General features: G+C 37.7%; 1 protein-coding gene across 2 annotated transcripts; it reads left to right on the top strand.

Annotated features, from left to right (window-relative positions):
- The first annotated feature begins 16,947 nt into the window (after window positions 1-16,947).
- On the top strand, window positions 16,948-20,863 carry LOC104224854 (probable LRR receptor-like serine/threonine-protein kinase At3g47570). Of its 2 annotated transcripts, XM_070167418.1 has the most exons (4): window positions 16,948-18,085; window positions 18,183-18,203; window positions 18,288-20,171; window positions 20,310-20,863. In XM_070167418.1, exons 1-4 carry the CDS (start codon window positions 17,176-17,178, stop codon window positions 20,657-20,659), a joined length of 3,165 nt encoding a protein of 1,054 aa, XP_070023519.1. In that variant the 5' UTR covers window positions 16,948-17,175; the 3' UTR covers window positions 20,660-20,863. The 2 variants fall into 2 exon arrangements, with proteins under 2 accessions (XP_070023519.1, XP_070023518.1); XM_070167417.1 differs by having other exon boundaries at window positions 18,183-20,171.
- The last annotated feature ends 5,235 nt before the right edge of the window (window positions 20,864-26,098 follow it).

Consider the following 26,098-nt stretch of genomic DNA (forward strand, 5'->3'; position numbering starts at 1 on the left):
GATGTCGTAGGTTTCAATCGCGGATAAATAGTTGAGCGATAATTTTAGGTTTTGCAGAGTAAATTCAGGGAAAGTAGTATCTAAATATACAAATTATAAATAATAATCTAAAATCAATTTTCTTATTAAGAGAGAAAAAAACGTGTCCTTTAGTTGTGTCATGTTAAATCAGTTATTTTTAAAATAAAATAAAAATTTTGAAATTTTGAAGGAATATTTATTTTCTTTTATACAAAAATATTGAAAGTGTTCTAATGAGGGCAAATGTGGGTATTTTCGTAATTCAAGTTTAGAAATAGGGGCTTCCCACTTTTATAATACTATACTAGCTTTTTTGCGCGTGTGTTGCACGTGTATGCCCAGTCATATAGCACACATTAGCGTAAAATAATATTAATATTATTGAAATAATGTTTTGAGTAAGTATACATAAAAGAATATAGTTTAAGTTTTTGTACATGATCATTGTGAATCCTCATAAGGTGAATTATTCATCCAAACCTATGAAAATGGAACAATGAAAGTTTATATATATATATATATATATATATATATATATATATATATATATATATATATATATGAGTTGATATTTAGATTCTATGAGGTTAAAATATGTAATTAAACATATTTCATCTAATACTTCCTTATAGAGGATATTCCTCGTGTACGTCCTTTCCATCCATTTTGGTTTTTCTGTCATAATCAGGACTCTTATGGTCAACATTGATATCCCTCTTGAAAGTGCAACATAAATCTATTCATGTGAGAAAACATATTGTGGTAGATAATATCCAATATGACAATTGTTTGACCCTTTGCTTTGGACCTGTAATATGAATACATCATGTAATATGATTCTAGGATATAACAGTAACCAATATATTAGATTATATTCCATGCATATTATAAAACATGTATATCATAAAATATTTCTTAAAAAGTTACCTGTGTATCAACAAGTAAGCCATCCATAATCTTGACTATCTTTATTTCTTTGGCTTTTTTATTGCTTATTTGGTATTAATGCAATATTTTTATTTTCTGAGGAAAAAATTATCACAAAATAATATGAACAAAATTATGAGCAGAACAATATACAGAAAGATGTAGACATCGCGATTATAGCTCTGTTAAAGGATTCACGCATAAACCTGTAACCGAGTGAATGTCTGAGCAAAGAATTTACCCAATCATAACGGAGGGTAAAGGGATAACAACAGGTAGAGTGAAAATAACCCTTTCGGAATTACCTAATTACTTGCTCGTAGTACATGTTAGTTTTTGAGTGAGGATATTATAATTTTGCAAATGGTAAAATGACCATCAAAATCGGATAATCAAATGGTATGAAAAGGAATAAATTAAGATAGGAGCATGCTTATCTTATGCTAGTGTGTTCTTTAAATTTTTTACAGCAAAGTTTTTATACATAACTTAAACTTAGAAGTTAGTACGATAAAGTAATGTTGTAGAGCTTGCAATTCCAAGGGTCCAATAGTTCAATCATGATAACAAGGTTCAGGAGTTTATAACGCAAGAAAGATAAACATGACTACTAATGTCACTGTCACGATCCAAAATCCACCAGTCGTGATAGCACCTAACCCATCCCACTAGGTAAGCCAACTAAAGCTATCCAATTTCAATAATCTTATTAAGTCGATTAAACAAAAATAAATTTACTAAATTCTATATACATTCCAAGGACTGGTAGCACAAATCATGAGCTTCTAAGAATAGAGTTTACAAATCGAAAATGAAAGAAATACATAGTCTATTTGAAAAGTATATAAACAGAGTTTTATAAGCTAAGGCTACCTCGAACAAAGGAGGCAGCTATAACAGGAACGCCGGTACATCTTCAAGTCCTGCAACAATCGAGCACAACAACAACAGCAACCGACATCTGCACGCAATATACAGAAGTGTAGTATCAGTACAACCGACCTCATGTACTGAGTATGTAACAGACCTAACCTTAGGTTGAAAGCAATGACGAGCTAACACAGGATCGGGTCCAATGCTAATATTTTCCACAACAGTTCATAACAACATAAATGCAATTATAAAAGAGATATCTCAAAAGTAATATACTCAGCTCGTTCACAGTTCCAAAAAATGGTCATGCTTTTCAAATATCTCAGTGAAAGAAAATCCCAAATCTATCACCGAAAAATGCCAAAAGTACGAGTAAGTTTGAAAACTGTAATTTTTCAAATATCCTTTTCACAATAAATAAAATATTTTATTTTCTTTTCAAATAACAAGTATAAAGTGCCTCTCCATACCCAGATATCAATGTGTATAATAAGTCATGAATGATGTGATGCTATTTAGCATGAGGAAAAATGCATCTCTATATCTAAATGTCATGTACGCATGTAAATGCCATGTATTTCAGAGCTGAAGCATGTACTCACACTCTCAGAGTACTCAATCTCATTGCATCGCATCCTCTCTCACGAAGCTCAATACTCAGCACACTAAATCACTCAACGGTGCAAAATAACTGTTGCGACGTGCATATATATATATATATATATATATATATATATATATATATATATATATATATATAGTCGAATGCGCTCACTGGGGGTGTATAGAATTCGGAGGGTCTCCTTCAGCCCAAGCGCTATATCGTTGCGGCGTACAGCCTGACCCAATATCGCTGCGATGTGCAGCCTGATACATAACATATATATAATCAGTATATCGATGTGGCATGCAGCCCGATCCCATAAAGTATAATAGATATAATATGTTACGGCATGCAATCTGATCTTAAAAATGTCACTCTTACTCAGGCCCTCGGCCTCACTCAGTCATCAATCTCTCTAGTCTCACTCACAGGCACACAATGTCATGAATCTATCCCGACAACAAGGATATGATGTATCAATAACAACAACTGAGACTGAGATATGATATGAATGCGTGAATGTGACTGACTACAAAAATATCAATAGAAATCAGTGAGATGACAACCATAAATAACCACTATGAGTACAAACAATATCAGCATGAAGTCTAAACATGATGTTTAGCATGATTGACAGCTCAATTACTTTATTAGATGGTGAAAACACAAATATCAACAAAATAGGGCCACTATACAAGGCCATGTGAACAACAGAGTCCCAATTCACAAGATGCACACCCACACGCCCATCACCTAGCATGTATATCACCTCAATAGCAACCACATAACACGTATTGTAGGGTTTTATATCCTCAGCACTAAGTTTAGAAGAGTTACTTACCTTAAACAAGCCAATTCCGATACTGAGCAAGCCAAGCGATGCTCCAAGAATCTCATCACGCGCTCCGACCTTCGAATGTCTCGAAACTAATCAAAAACAACCCAAATACATCAAACAATACTAAAGAAACCAATCTCAATCGAAAAAGATCGAATCTTTAATCAAAAGTCCAAAATTAGCCAAAAAGCCCAACCCGGGCCCGCACCTCGGAACACAACAAAACTCACAAAATCCGTCAACCCATTCAATTCCGAGTTCAACCATACTAGTTTCACTCAAATCCGACTCCGAATCGGTGTTCAAAACTCAAAAATTCATATTATGAAACTTTAGGCCAAAACCTCTAATTTCTTCTTTAAAATTCATCAACCAAAAGCTAAAATCGAAGATAGATTCATGAAATATAACCAAAACCGAGTAGAGAGCACTTACCCCAATTCATGTGCTGAAAAACACCTTAAAAAATTGCATAATTCCGAGCTCCCCAACTCAAAATATATTAAATGCACAAAACCCTCGTTTTAACACAATTCTGCCTCGTTTCTTATGTCAAAAGATCTCGAAACTCACTTTTGATACCTCCAATGGATTTCTTATGAAATTCTAGTCAAGTTAGGGTCTTGAATCACTCCATTTGACCTTATATTGAAGGAGATATGTTGGTTTCAATATTTAGAAATAGTGCAGATTTTTAAATACGCAGCAGTGGCAATTTCGTAATTAATCTAAAAAAAATCTGGCAACCTAATTCTTAGTAAAATGATCATAAAATCCTCATACGATGTCCAAATTTGATGATTCTTTTTGCTATGGCTCCGTAATTACGATACAGATCTAATGCTTTAATAAAAACAGAAATCGGAGCTCATTTGTTCAATGTGGTACCATTTATGCTTGAAGAAACGACGTCGAAACATAAGAAAAACGAGCGCAACACAACCCAAACCTATCCGAAACTCACCTGAGCCTCTCAGGACCCCGTCTAAACATATCAAAAAGTTTCATATAATAATACGGACCTACTCGAGGCCTCAAAACACACATAACAATATTTAAACGACGAAACGCACCTCAAATCAAACTAAATGAACTTTCGAACTTTCAACTTCCAAAAACCCGCGTCAAAACATATCAAATCAACTCGGAATTAACTCAAATTTTGCACACAAGTCCTAATACAGCATACAGAGTTACTCGTGCCCCTAAACTACCGAGCGAAATACAAATGCTCAAAACGACCGATCGGGTCGTTACATTCTCCCCCACTTAAATATACGTTCGTCCTCGAACGTGCCAAGAGTTGTTCCTAAGCCATCAAACCACTGTGTAACCTTACCATGCACATACCCCGGGGATGATCCTGTCACCCTATTACATATAGGTCCGACAATACAACATGACTGAAGATCATTACTTCAACCTTAGTTCGTAAAACACAGAATCTAATTTTCAACATTCGGAATTTACTACAAGACCCGAACTCGCATTTACACATTGTATAAGCCTGAACAAGCTATATCAAGTCATAACCACAACCCAAGATGTAATCACCCAACATACCACATGACTCGTATACTCGTAGTAAAATTTCTGATCATAATAGTTGCTCAGAATAACCTAATACCGGTAATACACCTCATGTCAAACAAAACCTCATTCTAAAACTTTTGTGTATTGCTGATGATGAAAGAAACATACAGAAACTCATAACCATTCATCAGATCAATCAATTGTGGAACTCCTTCTCCTTCAATAGGAACTAAAGAAAATTTCTAAGCCGATCAGCAACAATATCCTTCCAAATATACTGCAATCAGATCCGATAACACCCATTCTAGGCCCAATGACCTCATCACGTCCAACACGGTCATTCTAGTGACATGACACATCTATACAATCTAAAGCCACGACCTGTATAGTTTGTGCACCAATAAGTAACATTCCAAATGTACTCAATCATCGAAAATGACTTAGACAAAGGAACTATCTCGCACGCTCAACAGATACCGCCAAAAAGCACTGCTAAGAACCTATCACACACCATATAACCAAAATACCTAAATATAACACAAAGGATCATGCCTCAACATAACTCCGCTACAATGCATGACCCATCCAAACGCTGGTCCATATTATGTACCTCGAGCCACCCTGCTCAAAATCAATAACCATGCAAAATTTGACATCAAGAACCCAAAGTGCATTACCATAACCACGGAGAGAAAATAACACAATACCATAATTAGGAAAGAACATAGCCAACACACAATCAATCATGCAATACCCAAATACTCATCTCACTCAAATTTTGCTATAAAGCTCAAATAGAACCGCACCATATGTGCATATAACCAACGAATCACAACTCCTCGTGGTATAGAAAAGTAACTTATAAATCATTTCAGAACACGAATATACTCAACAACAACCAAATGGCACATCCCTCAGCAATAGCAGTATGGAGCCAACCAATCTGACTCGTTGTAGAATACACATCCTAATTAGGCCTACCAATGGACCCCCAAATCAACTCTGGTCACCCACAAATAGATAAATAATCCTCCGAAAGTCCACAATGACTGAATCATAATACATACTATTACCTGGCTATCTTCGACCACATTTCACAGTCCACAACCATGCAATAATCTGCTCTTGAGAGCTCTCAGTCTCCAAATCCATAGAACATATGAATCACCATATCTGATCCCAACTCCACCGACTGAATGTCTAACACATCTTTCATACATGATAATCCCGCGAGGAATACTTCTATAATTCTGCTGTGCCACAAAGCAAAATTTAAACACCAGCAGTCGATCAACTAGGAGAGTGCCTTATAGTTTATATGAGTCCACCAAACTATAAAGTACCTGGTCCTATATGAGATGATTCTTAGAATGCTGTAAAGACTGAAAGTAAAGAAGGCAAGGGATTTTTACGTGGAAAAATCCCACACAAGAGGATCAAAAAACCACGACCTACTCTTGTAGGTTTTTAACTTCACTAACTTGCAATCTCCCTATTACAAGCCACTTTGCAAAAACCCTATTGCAAAGACTTCAACTAACTTGTGATGCACCACCACAAGCCACTCTATAACTATCTTAGTTACAAAGGCTTTAAACTTATGACTATCCCTAGTCACAACATAAACTCAGAAGTTTACGAATTTTGGTTTGTTCCTAAGAAAATGCTTCTAAGAAAGCAAACTAGGAATTACAATGACGAATAAATAACAAGATTACAACTCAACTACGGATGTACATAAACTCATTAAGAAACTGATCCTTAGTGGAGTTGTCTTCTTATTCTTGACACACCAGTGACTTCAATGCCAGATGAATACTGTTGTTGCTTGAGAGAATATCACTGAATGCACAAAGAATGGTGTGTCTTGCACCAGGTTGTTTTATCACAAAAGATATCATAATTGATAGTGATGTCAACTCTTGGTGTATGCTTCTTCCCAATGAGAGGTGACTGTTGTACTGTCTGCAAAGCCACTTCTGGGAAGTTGCATTCCAGCTGGATAGTTGACTTTGTACTTCTGTCGGGACACACTAACGGACCAGGTCCTAGTTGTGTTCCTCTTCTGTGACAGTTGCTAGATGGTCACTTTCTTCTGCTACGTTCCAGCTGTTTATTTGACTTGTACTTCTGTTAGAGAACCCTAAGAGAGCAGGTCCCTATTGTGTTTCTCTTTATAATGTTTGCATACAGTCACTGTCTTTTGCTTGTGTTAGAGAACCCTGAGGAACTAAATCACCAGGTCCCTGTTGTGTTCCTCCCTGTGGTCGTTCATCCATTTGTTGATTTCAGACTTCGACCAGGTCACATGAAATGTATACCCTGTGGGCTAGTTTCTTTATCTGGTTCTTCACAACAAGATTGTTAGATCATCAAAACATAAGAAACATAAGGCCGAGACATTGAAAACCCATCAATTTCCCTCTTTTTGATGATGACAAACTTAGGCATGGATAGTATTAGTTTAGAGCAGAAATAACCAGATAAGATACCAGAACTACACATAGTTCCCCCTTAATCTCAGATCTTTTTTTTGTTTTGATTTCCCCTTAATTTCAGATTTTCCAGGAACTGGTTCCCCCTTAATCTCAGAGCTCCTCCACTCACTTGAAATCTTCTAACAATATTCTTCCCCCTTTTGGCATCATCAAAAAGAGCACAAGTAAGTAATTAGCATAAAGAAGTCTAACATAGCTAGCTCATGCCATATATGTGGACATAACATGACAGAAAATAAAAGCGAGAGGAACACAGCATTGTACACGCAAAAAGGGGAGCTGTTTTGTTAATGTTTACATTGGACTGAGCAAGTCAAGAGCAGTAATGGATAATATCAGCATGCCATCACACAAAAAGCAAACAAAAATAAAACAGCAGCCACAAAAGTTTGGAGCAAAAATAGTTAGACACTAAGAGGATCCTAGGGGACACTAGAAGAAGGAGGCTTGAAGGAAGAAACAACAATGGTTTTGAGAACCAGGTCCAGTCGAGCATTTGCAGACAGTTGTGTGTCAAGTAATTGTGCCCAAAGTTTATCATCTTCCTTTGTCAGTCGTGCAACTTCCTCATTGATAGACTCAAGTCCTTTAGCTGCTTGACTGAGCTGAGTTTCTAGTATGGCATTTCGAGCCTTCAACCTTCTGATCTCTTCAGAAGCTACATTTTGAGCGTTGATCAGCTGAGAAATGGTCGAGATGCTTCCACCAACTCTTTCTACACATTCACATTCTTCTAAAGTGGTCTTAGAGAAGGTCTGCTTGTGGGTGCCTACTCTGGGATTCCCCAAGGGGACCTTGTAGAATCTGAACACTTGAGTGAGGAGAAAGCCATATGGTAGCCCATGATTCCCACCTTTGAAGTTTTCCACATTTTGCATATGATCTATTATGGTCGCTGGCAAATTTATTGGAACAAACTCATCAAGCACTTCCATTAAGAACATATCCGATTTTGTAGCAATAGATCGCCTCTCAGAATGAGGTAAGAGCACTTTATTGACCAGTTCAAAGAGAAGCTGATACTCAGGAAGCAATACCTTCTTATGCACCTGTTCCCCCTGCTGAATAGCTTGCTCTTTCATGATAGCTCTCCTAAAGTTCACACTACAGACACCCTTAACTGAGGGCATACCTTCACACGGAATTTTGAGAACCTTTCCCAGTGTTGAAGCGTCGAGTACAATGTCTACTCCATTTATGAGCGCACAAATGTGATCCCCCTCAATAGTGAAAAGAGATGCATAAAAAGTTTGTACTGCATCTTTGTACACCAGAGGCATGCTCCCTTCAAACAAGTGTTCCCATTATTGAAATTCCACAATCTCCAGAATTTGTCTCATGCCTGCCATCTCCGAAATTGCTGGATCAAATGTACAACCCCACAACACTTTCTGAGTTCTTAATCTCTGCTGCCAAAGACTACTATCACAGGGTATGGGCCTTAGTGAACCCGTTTCTTTAATAGTTTCCGGTTTTCGTTTGCTAGACCCTTCAATAGACTATCCTTTCCAGCTTGTTATCCCCATAGTATTGTCCTTAGACATGGCTAGCTCAGTGTGACTCCATTTAGACTTGTTGCTGTCCTTCACGGATGACCCGTTTTGTTCATCAATAGTTTCATCGGAGGCCTTTTCTATAGACTTTTAAGCTTTCATAGATTGTTGTACTAAGGAACCAGGTTCCCTTGGAGCTTCTTTGTCAATCCGATTTACTGATATACTCTTATTAGTGAAAAAATCCCTTGGATTCATTTTTCTTTTTTTCCTTGTCTTGACACTCCTCTTACTTTTCTACAATGTGGATTCAAAACTCTCTTGCTGCTGTGACCTAATAGTGGGAGATTTGGAGAAAGACTCTACGAGTTTGGAGTGATCAGGAGGTGCAGGAGTGAGTTTGCATGGAAGAGAATCAGGTTCATCAGAAGGTTTTTCTGAGAATATCTCATGAGCCAAAGACTCGAGAAGTGTTGTGGTTCTTATATCTCCTAGGAATGGAGCTTCTTCCCCCCGGTACTCGGACGAGAGATATGCCCCTTCATTCATCAAACTCTCAACAGCTATAGCCATGATGTTATGCACTTCTTCTTTTTCTGGTGATTCTTTAAGAGTCACAAAGTCCAACATAGAGGAGTTCAGATACTAATCAGGATCATTCCCATGGGCTTCTAACACTTGAGGAGTAAAACCTCCTGAGTGTTCTTTGATGAGATCATAGGAGTGACTAGACATAGGGTTTTCAAAATGATGGTAAACAGGATTTATCGGAAAAGGGAAAATTGTAGGAACTGAAGAGGAGCCAGGAGTGGGTAAGGTAGTGGAAGGCGCGAAATAGTGAAGCTCTAGGGATGATTTCAAGGATAATAAGGAAGTGGGAGCAGTGTTAATGGTGGGAGAAGGAGACGATTGATCAATCGCCATTAGAGGAGTACTTGGTAAATGAGTAAAGTGAGAGAGAGATGAAGAAAGATCCCAGCTATACAAAGGAGATGAATGTCCATAACTTGCCGTGTGAGAAAGAGAGTTTTATTGGAAGAAGGGCTAATGATGAGAAAGAGAGAGAAACAGGTTCTGAATAGTTCTGAAAACGGCGATAGGTTTGTTAGAAAGTGTTACCGTGCAGAGGGGATGAAGGAATTTGAAAGACAAGAAATGTCATGCAGACTTTGAAAAGTCGAACGATGTGGCAGTTGAGTTAATTTTGTTAAACACATTTTTTTGAGAAGGCATGCAGAATAAACACATTACTACTAACCTGAGGTACAGGAACCTGATGCCAGAATAATATTTTGAAAAAGGTTTTAGCAGCTCTTCTCTCATAGTTCATAACTGTACCTTTAGCTTCTATGATCATCATACGTGTTTACCTAAAACGGTATTGATGTAAGTTAGGCTTGGTTAGAAAATACTTTAGCTAACTTTACCTGATGGTGTCTTGCATATCTAGCTGATGGAGGATCAGGTTCTTCATTAGACTCTTTATGACCCCCTCTTCACCTTGTTTGATCCAGAATGTTCTCTACTCAAGGCTTTGATATTGATATCTGGAATTTGATCTTCTGTTCTGCAAGACTTTCCACAGATCAAACTTTTCTTTATTTTGACCCTCAGAAGATAATCTCACCCCTCAATGTGCTTGGTCCTCTTGCTTTGAGATTCTTTTTCAGTTGTTGACGGGGTTAGTGAGTTCTACTTCCTTGTTTCCCAAAGTATAATGCATGAATCATGACAACTAAATCGTTCCAGAAGTGCTTTTCCTTTCCACCGAAAAACCTGCATAGTTAACATCATCATACCCAACAGGATTAAAAATATTGTCACCTGAGGGGTAACACAGGACCAGGTCCTGAGTTCCCTTAAGGTATCTCAAACTTCTGTGGGTAGCCTTCAAGTAGGATTCCTATGGACTTACACTTTGGATTCTATTCAGGAGTGGAGATATAGAAGGGACTAAAGAAAAAGATTTTTTTTTGAATACTCATCTAACTCTAGAATAAAGGAAGGTGATTGACTTGTCACGTAGATGGGCCTTCGTGTTTCCAATTTGAGACTGAAGCTTGATTGGTAGGGGAGATTTAGAGGTTAATTTGATTTCCCCACAATTTGTGTTTTGTTGCTTGTGGAATGCCATGAGATGCATCTCTACTCTTCCTTCAGCTTCAATGGTAGTATATGAAGTACCAGGTTCCTTGTGAGATGTGGAGGATGATGTTGCATTGTCTTTTGTCAGTCACCTTCATCTTACTCATTTTATCATCATCCCTATTTGAAGCCTCAGTCATTTCCCAAGGACACGAGTTAGTTTATCAGATTGATCATCATTGTTTCTTCCTTGGCTAGAAGAGGTGTCTTGTTGAATACCCCATGAGCACGTCCTTCCATTTAGTGTGCCCTTTGTTGGAGACTTTGAGGACTTGCTTTGTGGAGAGTACCCCAGAAGGATTCCTTCGTTCGTCCTTTGCATTGAACTTCTCAAGCTGATCCTTCCTGTTGTCAAGAGCATGTCATTTTCAGTCGAGATGGTTCTCAGATAGGTTGTCTTTTATTCAAGAGGGCATTTTCTTCCATTTGGCAGCTCATGGTGGGTTTTGATTCAGGAAGGAGCTGATCAGGCACCTGTTCACCAAGTAGAAGTAGTATTTACGGCCTTTGCCCAAAATTTCTTGGCGATTCCATAGTCGATGAGCATCATCCATGCCACATTTTCCAATTCCGTTCTTTCTTTCAGCAATACCATTTTGCTATGGAATCCTTGGTGTTGAGAAATTGTGCATGATCCCTTCTCCCCCTTTTTTGTTTGAATCCCTTTGGCAAGAACCATTAACACCTCGAGAGTCTTCTTCTTTGTTTTGTGAACCCATGTCCAGGTGACTCTTGAGTTTGGCAGACCACGGACCAGATCCTGCTAAGTTAATTTATTTGGAGGTGAGAAGTTTGCATATACCAATCCTTCATGCGACTTCACCCATATCATACCACCAGCTTATGGAGATTCATAATCGCAGTGGATGTTCTTGTTTTCTTTGTCCACTGAGACCACTTGGCCAGTTATCAGATTGGTGTTTGCACTTTTCAGGCCATTCACATAGTACACGTTCCCACCTGAGTGCCAAAAGAACCTTTCCAACTTTTCATTTACTGAGAATGTACCCTCTGCTTCCTTTTTAAAGATACATTGCCTTCCTGCAGGGCTTTCAGTGGGAAGAGATTCATGATGTTTTTCAGTTGCGTGCTTTTAAGCATCCACATACCATAGTCCATCGCAGTCCGCTTCCTCCCATTGTTCCCTGCACATACAAATCAAAGGTTAGATTTAGGAACCCAAACTAGTTTGGGTCCTTTATTATGATAGAAAGGATGAATGAGGGCTTTCCTATTCTATGCAGGCAACATCCACTTCTTGCGAGTGGTACCTGGTCCTTTGTTAGTAGTCACTTTATCAGTAAACACTTTGTTTTTCTGAGTAGACTGAACCCTAGCCTGGTAATTTTCTTTAAAATGCCTATTGTTCCCATAGTGGGTACATAGCCAGCTATCAGGTATAGTGACATACTTGTTGTGAGGGTTGTAAGGAGTTTTCTCCTTTTGGAACCTGATGCCCTGCTTGTTCCCACTAATGTTAAGATACATGGCAGTGACAACATTTGCGGACCAAGTCCACTTCAGTGATTTCTCAAGATCATTTCTTACTTTCTCCAATTCAGCTTGAAGTTGTTGATTCTTCTCGAGTTCACTATAGAGACTGGTTTTCACAACAATTAACTCTTTTTCAAGCATGATGTGAGTCTCACTGGCTACTTCCTTCCCTTTCCCAAGACTACATTCCTATGTTCTCTATTGAGTCCCTCAATGGTTTCCTCTAGATCAGTGCATATTACTAATAGGTCATCCCTTTCTTCTTCAGTAAATGCAATTTTTTCTTCTAAGGTGTGTTTCTCATTGTTAAGACCTTCTATTGTTTCTTTTAGATCAACAACTACTACCATGAGATCGTCTCTCTTATTTTCTACACTAGTTATTCTTTCATTCAAGGCTTCCTTTTCTTTTTCAAGATTATCTACGGTCTCATTTAAGTTCACTACACAGACCATTAGATCATCTCTAGATTATTTGGCCTCTCCTAGTTCTATGGTCAGGATCTCTTTATCATTTATAAGGCTATAATAGGCATCAATTAGGACATTAGATAATGACCTTAGCTTCTTAGAAGAGTAGGATTTCAGATTTCTCTGAACATCCCTGAAGTTTACCTCATCGTCTTCATCTTCTTCATCATCATCATCTGACTGAGCCATCAGCGCGAACAGTAAATCGTACTTTATTGCTTTAGTTTCCACTGCCATCATGAAACTATTTTCTGCATCTGATTCCCTTTCGGATTCACTCGAGGAGTCTCCCCAAGCAGCAAGAGCCTGCTTAACAATATTGTCAGTAGCACTTTTTCGATTGAATCATTTATCTGGAACCAGATTCCTTTTTCCTGCTTTGTCGAGATTTTGCTTGTATTGCTCCTATTTCGCGAGTGGGCAGTCTTTGATGAAATGCCCTGACTTTCCACATCTGTGATAGAGATCGTTGTTCCTTATTTTACTTGAACTACCCCACTTTGGTATACCACCATTTCTTCGAACCATCTTTTGAAATCTCTTAGTAATATAGGTCATGTCACTATCTTTATCACTTGAGTCGCTGCTTTCAGCCTTAAGTACCAAGTTCTTTTCCTTCTTGGGCTCTCTTCTTTCACTGTCTTTCTTTCTTTTCATCTCGTATGTCTTCAGATTACCAATCAACTCATCCACAGTCAGAGTTTGTAGATATTTAGCTTCAGTGATGGCATTTACCTTACTTTCCCAAGACCCAGGTAGAACACTAAGGATTTTCCTTACAAGCTTGTTTTTGGGAATGACATCTCCAAGTGAGTGAAGCTCATTTATGATGGAGGTGAATCTGGTGTGCATATCTTGTAAGGACTCATCATCCTTCATCCTAAAGAGCTCATATTTAGTTGTGAGCATGTCAATCTTGGATTGTTTGACCTGAGTAGTTCTTTCGTGTATGGTTTGTAAAGCTTCCCATATTTCTTGGTAGTATCACAAGCTGAGACTCTGTTGTACTCATCAGGTCCTATGCCACACATCAAGATTTTCTTGGCACGATAGTTCTTTTCTACATCTTTTCTATCAATGTCGTTGTACTCTTTTCTCCCTTTCGGCACCATTGGTCATGTTTCTTCAAGCTTCTTCATGGGAACATGTGGACCATCACAAATGATGTTTCACAATTCTGAATCTTCTACCATCATAAAATCATGCATGTGGGTCTTCCACCAGTCATAGTATTGACCATTGAATCTGGGAGGTCTATAGGTTAATTGTCCTTCTTCGAAGTTTGGTGGAGCAGCCATTGAAAATCCTTCCTAGGTGTTAGCCTTATAGGAAAAACCTTGCTCTGATACTAATTGATAGTTTATATGAGTCCACCAAACTATAGAGTACCTGGTCCTATATGAGATGATGCTTAAAATGCTGTAAAGACTGAAAGTAAAGAAGGCAAGGGATTTTTAGGTGGAAAAATCCCACACAAGGGGATAAAATAACCACGGCCTACTTTTGTAGGCTTTTAACTTCACTAACTTGCAATCTCCCTATTACAAGCCACTTTGCAAAAACCCTATTGCAAAGACTTCAACTAATTTATGATGTACCCACCACAAGTCATTCTATAACTATTATAGTTACAAAGGCTTTAAACTTATGACTATCCCTAGTCACAACGTAAACTCAGAAGTTTACGAATTTTAGTTTGTTCCTAAGATAATGCTTCTAAGAAAGCAAACTAGGAATTACAATGACGAACAAGTAATAAGATTACAACTCAACTACGGATGTACATAAACTCATTAAGAAATTGATCCTTAGTGGAGTTGTCTTCTTATTCTTGACACACCAGTGACTTCAATGCCAGATGAATATTGTTGTTGCTTGAGAGAATATCACTGAATGTACAAATGGTGTGTCTTGCACCAGGTTGTTTCATCACAAAAGATATCACAATAGATAGTGCTGTTAACTCTTGGTGTACGCTTCTTCCCAATGAGAAGCGACTGATGTACTGTCTGCACAGCCACTTCTGGGCAATTGCGTTCCAGATGGATAGTCGATTTGTACTTCTGTTAGGACACACCAACGGACCAGTTCCTAGTTGTATTCCTCTTCTGTGACGGTTACTAGATGGTCACTTTCTTCTGCTATGTTCTAGCTGTTCATTTTACTTGTACTTCTGTCAGAGAACCCTAAGAGACCAGGTCTTTGTTGTGTTTCTCTTTATAATGTTTGCGCACAGTCACTGTCTTGTGCTTGTGTCGGAGAACCCTGAGGAACCAAATCACCAGTTCCCTGTTGTGTTCCTCCATATGGTCGTTCATCCATTTGTTGATTTCAAACTTCGACGAAGTCACATGAAATGTATACCCTGTGGGCCAGGTTCTTTATCTAGTTCTTCACAACAAGTTTGTTAGATCATCAAAACATAAGAAACATAAGGCCATGACATTGAAAACCCATCAGTGCTGCAATACCAATGAAGTATCCATAAATCAAAACGCATCCCCCCTTATGAAATGTATACTCTCATCAAGCCATACCAAGTAGTAATGTTATTTACCTAGTCATCTGAAACTGTCCATATTGCCTAAGGACTCATGACCTCCCCGTGATCATACACATGCAAATCTCAATCCTACACAACACACTGCATATACTATGCCATCATACAAAAAATACAAGAACTTCGTAATCCACTCCGAGTCACAAGCAACTACTCACTCAATTAGCCAAGAACTTTTCATTTGATTTCATCCGGAGAAAATCACTATACATCACATGCTTCTCACGCCAGTAGAAAATATACATCTCAAATCGTGGTAGAAACCATCGAGAACTCTCCGAACCCATTTGCACATAACTAAACCATCATAACTGAATCTCTCTAACGCAACCAAGCCACGCAGGCCACCAAAACCCAAGAGTACCACCACAAAACACCTATAGAAACTCACTACCTCATAAAGACCAAAAGAGCCAATCGCATCCATTCCGATCCAACCTACTACCATGTTGTCCTATTTATTCTAGTTCCTTCTGAATTACCTTCAAATCGATACTTCTCCTTGCCATAATACCACAATCCTCAACCAAGACTCATCACACGAGACCCTAGCATAAATCACATCGCCCTAAGGCTCATAAGCCGGTGAATGCTCTCTTAATCACCCCAAAAGTACCACAATCGAGATACCCACTCTCAAGAGACTTTCTACTATGTGATAGGCTTACACAGTCTTAGGAACTAGGTGTCATCACGATCTTAAAGGTCGTAGTTTAATTTTGTGAACAATAGTGCTCGACACATAGGAGAAAAGTTTTAGATTAATTAAGATAACCTATGCTTTTTAATTAGTGACAGTTCCTATCGTTGTAAATATTATTCTAGCTATGTTGTATGTGGCTGTAGGGTCGCCAATGCCATTTTCCAGTTTACTTTGACATTTTCTTCCTGTCGTCATTTGTTTGTCCTTTTGGGCCCTGCAAAGATTATCTTTACAGAATTAGTATTTAAAATTGACATTATGAAGTCTTAACCGAAAAACAGTGCGGAGACTAACAACATTATATTGATATCCTATGAATTTAATTGATATCATTAATTAAATCATCTAAGTGTTAGAAAAATAATTTTGACAACTCAAAAAGAAATATTCAGGTTGATGTCTAGGCTCATTCTTTTAAAATTATATTAATGGGTTTTTATTACACTAATTATTTTGAATATATTTCTTTAATATTTGTAACGGATGATTGATAAGCTTGAATTCAATCTTAACAAATTGAATCTGACCATTTACTAGCTATTATGGGATTCCTTAAGTTAATCTTTTGACAAAGTCAAATTTGACCATTTTGTTATCCTTAATGGCTTTTATTTTATAACACCCATTTGAATAGTTTTTGAATGACTTTTAATATTCTTCTTAACGTTGCTTAACATCAGAACTTAAAGATCCTTGGACTATATATGTTTTCCTATGTGTTACTTTGAGGAGTGTGTGAAAGAAGTAAAAATTTTCTTCTAATTTCTGTTATTGTGCTGGATTTTCTTTTGATTAATCTTTGATGTTTCTGCTCTTTATACTAGAAGAGATTGTTGAATTTTGGGGATATGGCTAATTTTATTCACCACGATGTGAGCGAAATATCTTAAGCACAGTGTCTTTGACATGCCTAAGCTAACTCCTATTCTCCATAATCAATTTTTCCAACACTAAGGTCATTGTTTTGCCTTGACCATTCTTGTTTTAGGAAACAGAGAAGCCTGCCTGTTATAGTTATGGGCACAAGTTGCAATCTTGTCTTTGCTCTTGCAGTTTTCATTCTGCTTCATCACCATACTTCACTGGCTAAGTTTCCCAATATCAGCACTGATGAAGCAGCTCTTGTTGCCTTGAAATCTCACATTTTTGTTGATCCTAACATCTTAGCAACTAACTGGTCTTCTTTTAGCCCAGTTTGCAGCTGGATTGGAATCACTTGCAGCTCTCGCCACCATAGAGTCGCAGCTTTGGACATTTCTAGTATGCAGCTTCATGGTACTATTCCACCACACCTTGGAAACCTCTCATTTCTTGTTTCCCTCGACATTAGTAACAACGCTTTCCGTGGAGAGTTGCCAGAAGAGTTGGCTCATTTGCAAAGGCTGAAACTGATTAATGTGACAGACAATAATTTTACTGGTTCCATTCCAACATTCTTAAGTTTGTTACCAAATCTTCGCATTGTGCTCCTTTCGGGGAACCAGTTTTTCGGAGAAATCCCCTCTTCCCTTTCCAACCTAACAAAGCTGCAAGTGTTGAGAATACAGAGAAATTTTCTGGAAGGAGAAATCCCTCGAGAACTTGGTGATGTTCACTATATGACTTTTTTAGACCTGCAACATAACCATCTTACTGGCTCTATACCACCATCAATCTTTAACATTACAACAATACAAATTATTGCTCTTAGTCACAACAATCTTACCGGTAAGCTTCCAACAGCTATATGTGACCATCTTCCAAACCTGGAATTGCTTTACCTCTCAACTAACTACCTAGAGGGCGTCATTCCACCAAACATAGAAAAATGTGGAAAGCTTCAAATCTTGTCATTGCCAGTCAATCAGTTCATTGGAACTGTACCAAGAAATCTAGCTAACTTGACAGCACTTACAATATTAGATCTTCGAGACCTGCACTTAAAAGGTAGTATGATATTTCCTTACAAGGAATCGGAAATTTTCTTCCCTCTCTCTCTCTCTCTCTCGCAAATCGGTACTCATATATTTCCCACACTTGACAGGAGAGATACCAGCGGAGCTAGGTAATCTTAGGAAACTCCAGGCGCTGTCATTATACAATAATGTGTTTACTGGTCCCGTACCTGATAGCATTTTCAACATGTCAGAACTGCAGATCATAGGACTTGGAGGAAACAGGTTTTCAGGTACTCTACCTTCAGATTTAGGCTGTCGACTGCCCAACCTGGAAAAATTTTCTTGTAGAAATAATCATTTGAGCGGTTTTATCTCGTCTTCAATCTCAAATTCTTCAAGACTCACAGGACTTGATCTCTCATGGAATAGTTTCACAGATCCAATTCCTGAATCACTTGGTAACTTAGAATATCTTGAGATTTTACACTTGGGGAGTAATAATTTTTTCAGTGATTCAGCATTGAGCTTCCTTACATCACTCACAAACTGTAGGAAACTAAGAATACTCAAATTTGATCGGAATCCGTTGGACGGTGTTTTTCCTGCATCGGTTGGAAATTTTTCTGCTATGCAAATTTTTGAAGGACAGGGTTGTAAACTGAAGGGCGTCATTCCTGAAGAAATTGGTAATCTTACTGGAATGACAATGATGAGTCTGCAAAACAATGAGTTGGCTGGACATATTCCAAAAACTATCCAAAGAATGTTGAACCTTCAAGAACTTTACCTGCAAAGCAACAAGATAGAAGGACTGATACCAGATATTATCTGCAATTTAAAGAGTCTTGGTGCATTAGACTTATCAGGAAATCATTTTTCTGGTTCAGTGCCACCATGCTTAGGAAGTGTTACCAGTTTGAGGAAACTTTATCTAGCTAACAACAGGTTGTATTCAAGATTACCTGCAAGCTTAGGGAGCCTTCAAGATCTCATAGAATTCAATGTTTCGTCCAATTTATTCAGTGGGCAAATACCTTTAGAGATTGGAAATTTAAAGGCTGCAACACTCATTGATCTGTCAAAAAATGATTTTTCTGGTGAGATCCCCAACATCTTAGGGTACCTTGATAAATTGATCAAACTTTCTCTAGCACATAATAGATTAGACGGGCCTATCCCGGATTCATTTGGCAAAATGCTGGCCTTGGAATACTTGGATTTGTGCAATAACAATCTTAGTGGTGAAATTCCAAAGTCATTAGAAGCTCTTGTGTATCTGAAATACTTGAATTTCTCATTTAATAAACTCAGTGGAGAGATTCCCACTGGAGGTCCTTTTGCAAAATTCACAAGTCAGTCTTTCTTGTCCAATAATGCTCTCTGTGGTGATTCTAAGTTTCATGTGTCACCATGTGTCATCAAATCTACCAAGAGGTCAAAGAGGAAAAAGACAATCTTGGTTTTGTACGTCCCTTTGGGAGTGGGCCTGCTTTTTCTTGCATTAGCCCTTGCATATGTATTTTTAAGATTGCGAAAGAAAAAGAAGAATGCAGGTCAAGCAGATGTGTCATTGGTAAAGGGGCATGAAAGAATTTCCTATTATGAACTTGAACAAGCAACAGAAGGATTCGGTGAAAGCAACTTGATTGCTAATGGGAGTTTCAGCATGGTCTATAAAGGGATACTTAAGGATGGTACTCTTTTAGCAGCAAAGGTATTCAATGTGCAATTAGAGGGTGCATTCAAAAGTTTTGACACAGAATGTGAGATGCTAAGAAACCTCCGCCATCGAAATCTTACCAAAGTCATCACTAGTTGCTCCAACCCTAACTTCAAAGCCTTAGTATTGGAATACATGCCTAATGGGACACTTGATAAATGGCTATACTCTCACAACTTGTTCTTGGATTTATTGCAGAGATTAAATATAATGATAGATGTTGCATCTGCAATGGACTATCTCCACAATGGCTATTCAACACCTGTGGTGCATTGTGATTTGAAGCCAAGCAATGTCTTGCTAGATCAAGATATGGTTGGCCATGTCACTGATTTTGGCATCGCAAAATTGTTAGGTGCAGGGGAGGCTTTTGTACAAACTAGGACAATTGCAACCATTGGATATATTGCTCCAGGTATTAGAACTTTTTAAAGCTTCCTTATATACTTAGAATTCCCAAAACAATTCTTTCCCGTAGATTTTATTGATAATCCCAATTTTAGTTCCTCGTCAGATAGGAAGCCTTTATAATCATTTTCTACCATGACTGCAGAGTATGGACAAGATGGTTTAGTATCCATGAGCTGCGATGTATATAGTTTTGGCATCATGATGATGGAGACATTTACAAGAATGAGACCAAGTGATGAAATATTTACTGGAGACTTGAACATACGACAGTGGGTTAGTGATTCTTTTCTAAGTGAGATTCATAAGGTGGTGGATGCAAATCTGGTACAACCAGGGGATGAACAAACCGACGCAAAGATGCAGTGTATGTTATCTGTCATGGAATTAGCTTTGAGCTGCACTTCGGTGACACCTGATGCAAGAATTAGTATGAAAGATGCTCTTTCAACCCTCAAAAAGATCAAGCTCCAGTTTGTCAATAGTCGCCACTAGGTGGAATTAGACCAGTGGCTCATGATTGATGTTTGATTACCTATGTCTGCTGCGTTAATTAAGATGAACACAGTACTGTACTTCAGCTTCTGTAAATGATCTCTTTTTCCTCTAAAACATCTCAGATTTCTTTCTTTCCGAATGACCCAGCATATGCCAGTTGGAATGGTTCTTCAAATTTTCTTCCTACTGTTAGAGTTTACATTAGTCTAATTATAATCCATTATTTTGTCCTCTCTTTAAGAATAAAACTGAACAAAGTTCTATGATGTCACCATTATGCATTAGCTAAAGCAATAGTATATTTTAATCAAATCAACAATTAAAAAGCATAAGCAATAAACAAAGGACATTTAAAATTACTTTTTGGAGAATCAGTTCAAACTATGAATGCAACACCACAACTAACTAGAAAGATTAGGATTTTCAGTTTTTTAGCAAAAGAGACATTTACCTCAATACTGCAGCAACCCTGAAAGCATGTTTAGAAATTTTGGGCTCTTCTCAGACTACGTACCATGTTCATCATATAGTCAACTTACAAATAAAAAATTCAACGCCGCCACGACTGACCAGAAAGATTAGCACCAGGTTGACATTTTGTGCATATATCATATATATATATATATATATATAGTCAAGAATAGGAAATTCAGGTTGATGTTTTCAGCACATTTCATCATGGTAAATGAGACTTGTTGCCTGTAGGGTTTTGCTAATGCCATTTTCTAGTTTCCACTCCTGGCTTATAGATATGGCTAATAACTGTAGGAGTATAAATGATGATAAACAGTGCTTAATTAGAGGTAGTTAACCTTCTAAAATTATTCCTAAGAGCTTTGGCGCTAATCTTGTAACATACTCTGTGGCATTCCCATCCTACTGGAAAGTGAATTTGACATGGAAACACACCAAATCCCAGCTATCATCTATTTCCTCCTTTCCTTTGGGACAAATAATAAGAGAAAATTGAGAATAAGTTCGACTGTGATTAGTTTTTATATCCGTCAGTGGTTGACTGACTTCCACTCAATATTGCACTTCAATGACCAACGCCAGTAAATAATCTATTCAATTAATTTGATATCACTAAATTGATTGTCACGACCCATTTTCTAAACAAGCCGAGACCGGCACTCGATCACTGAACCTGATCGAGCGAACCATCTCTGTTTATTCAATCTATTATAGCTCCACACTTTATATGCAACAAAGCAATACTCTAACCAAATACTCTTGATTAATTGAAATATTTAAATAAACCAACTCCAAAACTTTATTCATTGTAACTACTGAATTATTGCTAAGTTATTATAAAATAACATATGAATCTCAACCCAATTACTATGTCTATGAAGCCTCTACTGATAAACTGACGCACTGCTCAGGACATGAGATTTCCTGGTCAGTTCTCTAGATAAACAAAGAAATAGCTAAATGAAAATGACTCTAAGAATACTCCACGAACAAAAGCGGAGCTCACCAATATCACTGGAAGGGAAGGAAGTCCTAACTCGTAACCTGTTCGCCTGCAAATCCGGTTCCTACGTTGTACCGCAGACCAACGTAGCTTTCCAAAAGAGAACGTCAGTACCATCCACTGTACTCAGTGAGTCTCAACAACAGAGGGAGAAACTTTAATAACATATACATTACGAGCAAAAGTTCTAAATGCATGTAAAACATAAAGCTTATAAGAATAATTCTAAAATAATTGCATAATAGCAATTTATGAATATTCTAAAAGAAATTCTTCTCTTTTTCTTTCTTTAAAAAAAATACTTCACTTTATACTTTGGGAGTTCCAACTATCCTGACTTAACTCTGTCTCAGTCACCGTGTGATCGGCACGGGTTCGATCCCAACCTGATCGAATAGGCCCAATCCACGAGGTGTCACTCACTTCATGGTTCTCAGCGCTCATGTATCATACCTTAGCATGGCTAAGTAAATTCTCAGCAACGAGACCCTCGGCTCTTATGCTCCCTACTTTGGCACAAGTAGTTTCAGGAAGTCAACGCTTTGGTCAGGACCCTCGGCCTGGACGATGACCCCTTCTCAGAATAAAGGATACTCCCCAAAAATCTTTTCTTTCTAAAACTTCTTCTTGTGACTTTTCAAGTCTAAATCTTTTCTTTATAGAACATTATGTACATGCTCATATTGGTGTCCTTAAAAGTAAAGCATGACATAAGAATGAAATAAACATATAATGATATTTCTAAAGATTCTCTCTTCTTCATAATTTTCAACATGAAAATAGCATATAAGAACAACACAAAAATCTGAAAATTTAAGCACATATAGCATAATAGATCATCTAAACTTTTGCTAGAACAATTCTAAATTAATGGGTACTCACTCGCTCTAATTAAATAAAGATAAACTCTTTTAAGCAATTCATCAAATACCTTGTATGCGTGCTTTTATGAGTTAAACCACTTTAGTAAAGGGTTATATCAACTCACCTCAAAATTTCTTGAGCCAATACGTAGGTCCCAATCCAATTGATACCAGTCAAACAATCGATTCTACAACAACCGGTATATTTTAATCAGTTTTAAAGTACTACACCTAAATATGAAATTTATTGATGATATAGAGGAAGAAGGGAATTAACTACTCAATTCTTAGCTAATACTACTGTAGGGTAATTGACAATAAGAAATTTTATATACCTGAGTTCAAGGATTAGTGGTTTGTAAGGAACCCTAGAATATTTTTGTGGCCTCCTGAGTAAGCAGGGCTGCCTTTGTTTCGTAGGCTTGTATTTGCTTTGTTTTTTTTTTCCTTTCCGCTTTTGTTTTGTTTATTCAAATAGGGCTTCTACCTTTTTGTTGCTTTTCTGAACAGGGCTTTTGCCTTCTGCCTCCTTTTAAAATGAATTACGTACTATTAAATGCAAGGCTTTAAGCCATTTGTTTTGTTTTGTTATTTTATTTGTTTTTCCTTTTTTTTTTACTTAACTAGTATTTAATAATTACCCAATTTTAACAATTAACAATATTAAAATTATTAATATTTTCCTAATTGTATATCCAATTTTATATATATATTTCACTATAGGCAAGATAAAAATAATAAAAATAGTAATAATTTAGTTCTATAGTTAGCGTGTCTCGAAACTTTTATAAATTTAAGGAGTGTTACAATCTTCCCTCCTTAAAAACATTCGTCCTCGAATGTTGCTAGGACCTTATTCTTAAGCTAACAATAATCCCTTAGGTATTTGAACCTCTTAAGTTTTCTTAGCACTATTCATTCTTCCAAGGGACTCAAAATTTTGGCTAACTCCCTAAATTTTCAAAAATTTCGGCAGAGTTTCCCTTGTAAATTGGACTATCCAAAAGAATATCCCTGTCATAAATACCACAACTACACCAACAACAACCAAATATACCATAACATGCCATTCATAGGCACCATACACAGCTCATAAATTAATTACTCACACTCCGGCAAGGAGGTACCACAATAACTAACAAGAATCTAAAGCACAACAACTCTAGCACAAGTAAATCACTTTAATAAATTAAATATACTATGGCATAAACTAAATTACTACAACAACTAGGTATAATCTAAGAAGGACATAAACACTTGCTAACTTGTATATATAAATGAAATATAAATGTCAAGTCAAACCTAGGTTCACATACCTTGTTACTCAAATAAATAAGGATACTTCTTCCTCATATCTTCCTCGACCTCCCACGTAGCTTCTTTTGAATCATGATTACTCCACAAAACTTTTACCGATGCTAATTCTTTTGTTCTTAACTTTCTTACTTGCCTATCGAGAATTTCTATAGGTACCTCTTCATAAGTCAGGCCTTCCTTAATTTCTACGGTATCGACAGGTATTATATGCGACTCATCATGGATGTACTTTCTAAGCATAGACACATGAAACACAGGATGAACAGAGGACAACTCAACGGGTAGCGCTAGCTTATAAGCCACATTTCCTTTCTTTTCTAGAATTTCATAAGGTCCGATAAATCTAGGGCTAAGTTTCCCTTTCTTACCAAACCTCATAACTCCTTTCATTGGTGAAACTTTCAGAAATACCTTATCACCAACCACGAACTCTAACTCACGATGCCTCTTGTCAGAATAAGACTTTTGACGACTCTGTGCCGCTTTAAGTCTTTCTCTAATTAGCTGAACTTTCTCCAAGGCCTCACAAACAAACTCTGGACCAATCAACGACACCTCTGCTGGTTCAAACCAACCCACCAGAGACCTATATCTCCGCCCATACAATGCTTCATAAGGAGACATACCAATGTTGGCCTGGTAGCTGTTATTGTAAGCAAATTCTATAAGTGGCAAGTGATCATCCCAATTACCTCCAAAATCTATAACACACGCACGCATCATATCTTCGAGAGTCTGAATGGTCCTTTCTGCCTGGCCATTGGTCTGTGGATGAAAAGCGGTGCTTAAATTGACCTTGGTACCTAATCTTTTCTGAAATGCCTGCCAAAAATTTGCTGTGAACTGAGGGCCTCCGTCAGATATGATTGAAACTGGAGTACCATGCAATCGGACTATTTCTTTTATGTACAATCGTGCATACTGCTCTGCGGAGTCTGTCGTCTTTACTGGTAGGAAATACGCGGACTTTGTCAGTCGGTCTACAATAACCCAAATTGAATCATGTTTACGGTATGTGCGAGGTAGACCTACTACGAAATCCATATTAATCATCTCCCACTTCCACTGTGGTATCTCTATATCTTGAGCTAGGCCACCAGGCCTCTGATGCTCGGCTTTGACTTGCTGACAATTTAAACATTTAGCCACATGATCTGCTACTTGTTTCTTCATGCCTTTCCACCAATACAACTCTTTCAAATCTAGATACATTTCGGTATCACCTGGGTGGATAGAGTATCTCGAACTGTGAGCCTCCTCCATTATGGCCTTCCTAAGACCATCTACATCAGCCACACATAACCTATCATTCAACTTCAAAACTCCGTCATTTCCTATAGTGAAAGCAGTGATTTCTTTGCTTCTGACTCCTTCTTTTAATTTCACTAAGTACGGATCTTCGTCTTGCTTAGCCTTAACATGCGCAACAAGGGAGGATTGCGCTAAGGCATAAGCAGTTATGTCTCCTTCTTCGGTCTCATCTAATCTAATTCCATCATTTGCTAGTTTTTGAATTTCTCGACCCAAAGATCGCCTTTGTACTGCAAGATGGGCCAAGACACCCATTGACTTCCTACTAAGTGCATCTGCTACCACATTAGCTTTGCACGGGTGATAAAGGATATTGATGTCATAATCCTTCAATAGCTCGAGCCACCTTCTCTGTCTCAAATTTAGTTCTTTTTGCTTGAAAATGTACTGGAGGCTTTTGTGATCTGTAAACACTTTAGAATGCTCGCCATAAAGGTAGTGCCGCCATATTTTTAATGCAAACACCAC

This window comes from Nicotiana sylvestris, chromosome 2 (genome assembly GCF_000393655.2).
Source record: "Nicotiana sylvestris chromosome 2, ASM39365v2, whole genome shotgun sequence".
NCBI lineage: Eukaryota > Viridiplantae > Streptophyta > Magnoliopsida > Solanales > Solanaceae > Nicotiana > Nicotiana sylvestris.

Excerpts from the sequence above, each read along its gene's own strand:
- LOC104224854 (XM_070167417.1), top strand. The coding sequence starts at position 17,176 with ATGGGCACAAGTTGCAATCTTGTCTTTGCTCTTGCAGTTTTCATTCTG. Across the intron at positions 18,086-18,182 it reads TCGAGACCTGCACTTAAAAG|GAGAGATACCAGCGGAGCTA; the intron begins GTAGTATGATAT and ends CACACTTGACAG. Across the intron at positions 20,172-20,309 it reads CATTGGATATATTGCTCCAG|AGTATGGACAAGATGGTTTA; the intron begins GTATTAGAACTT and ends CCATGACTGCAG.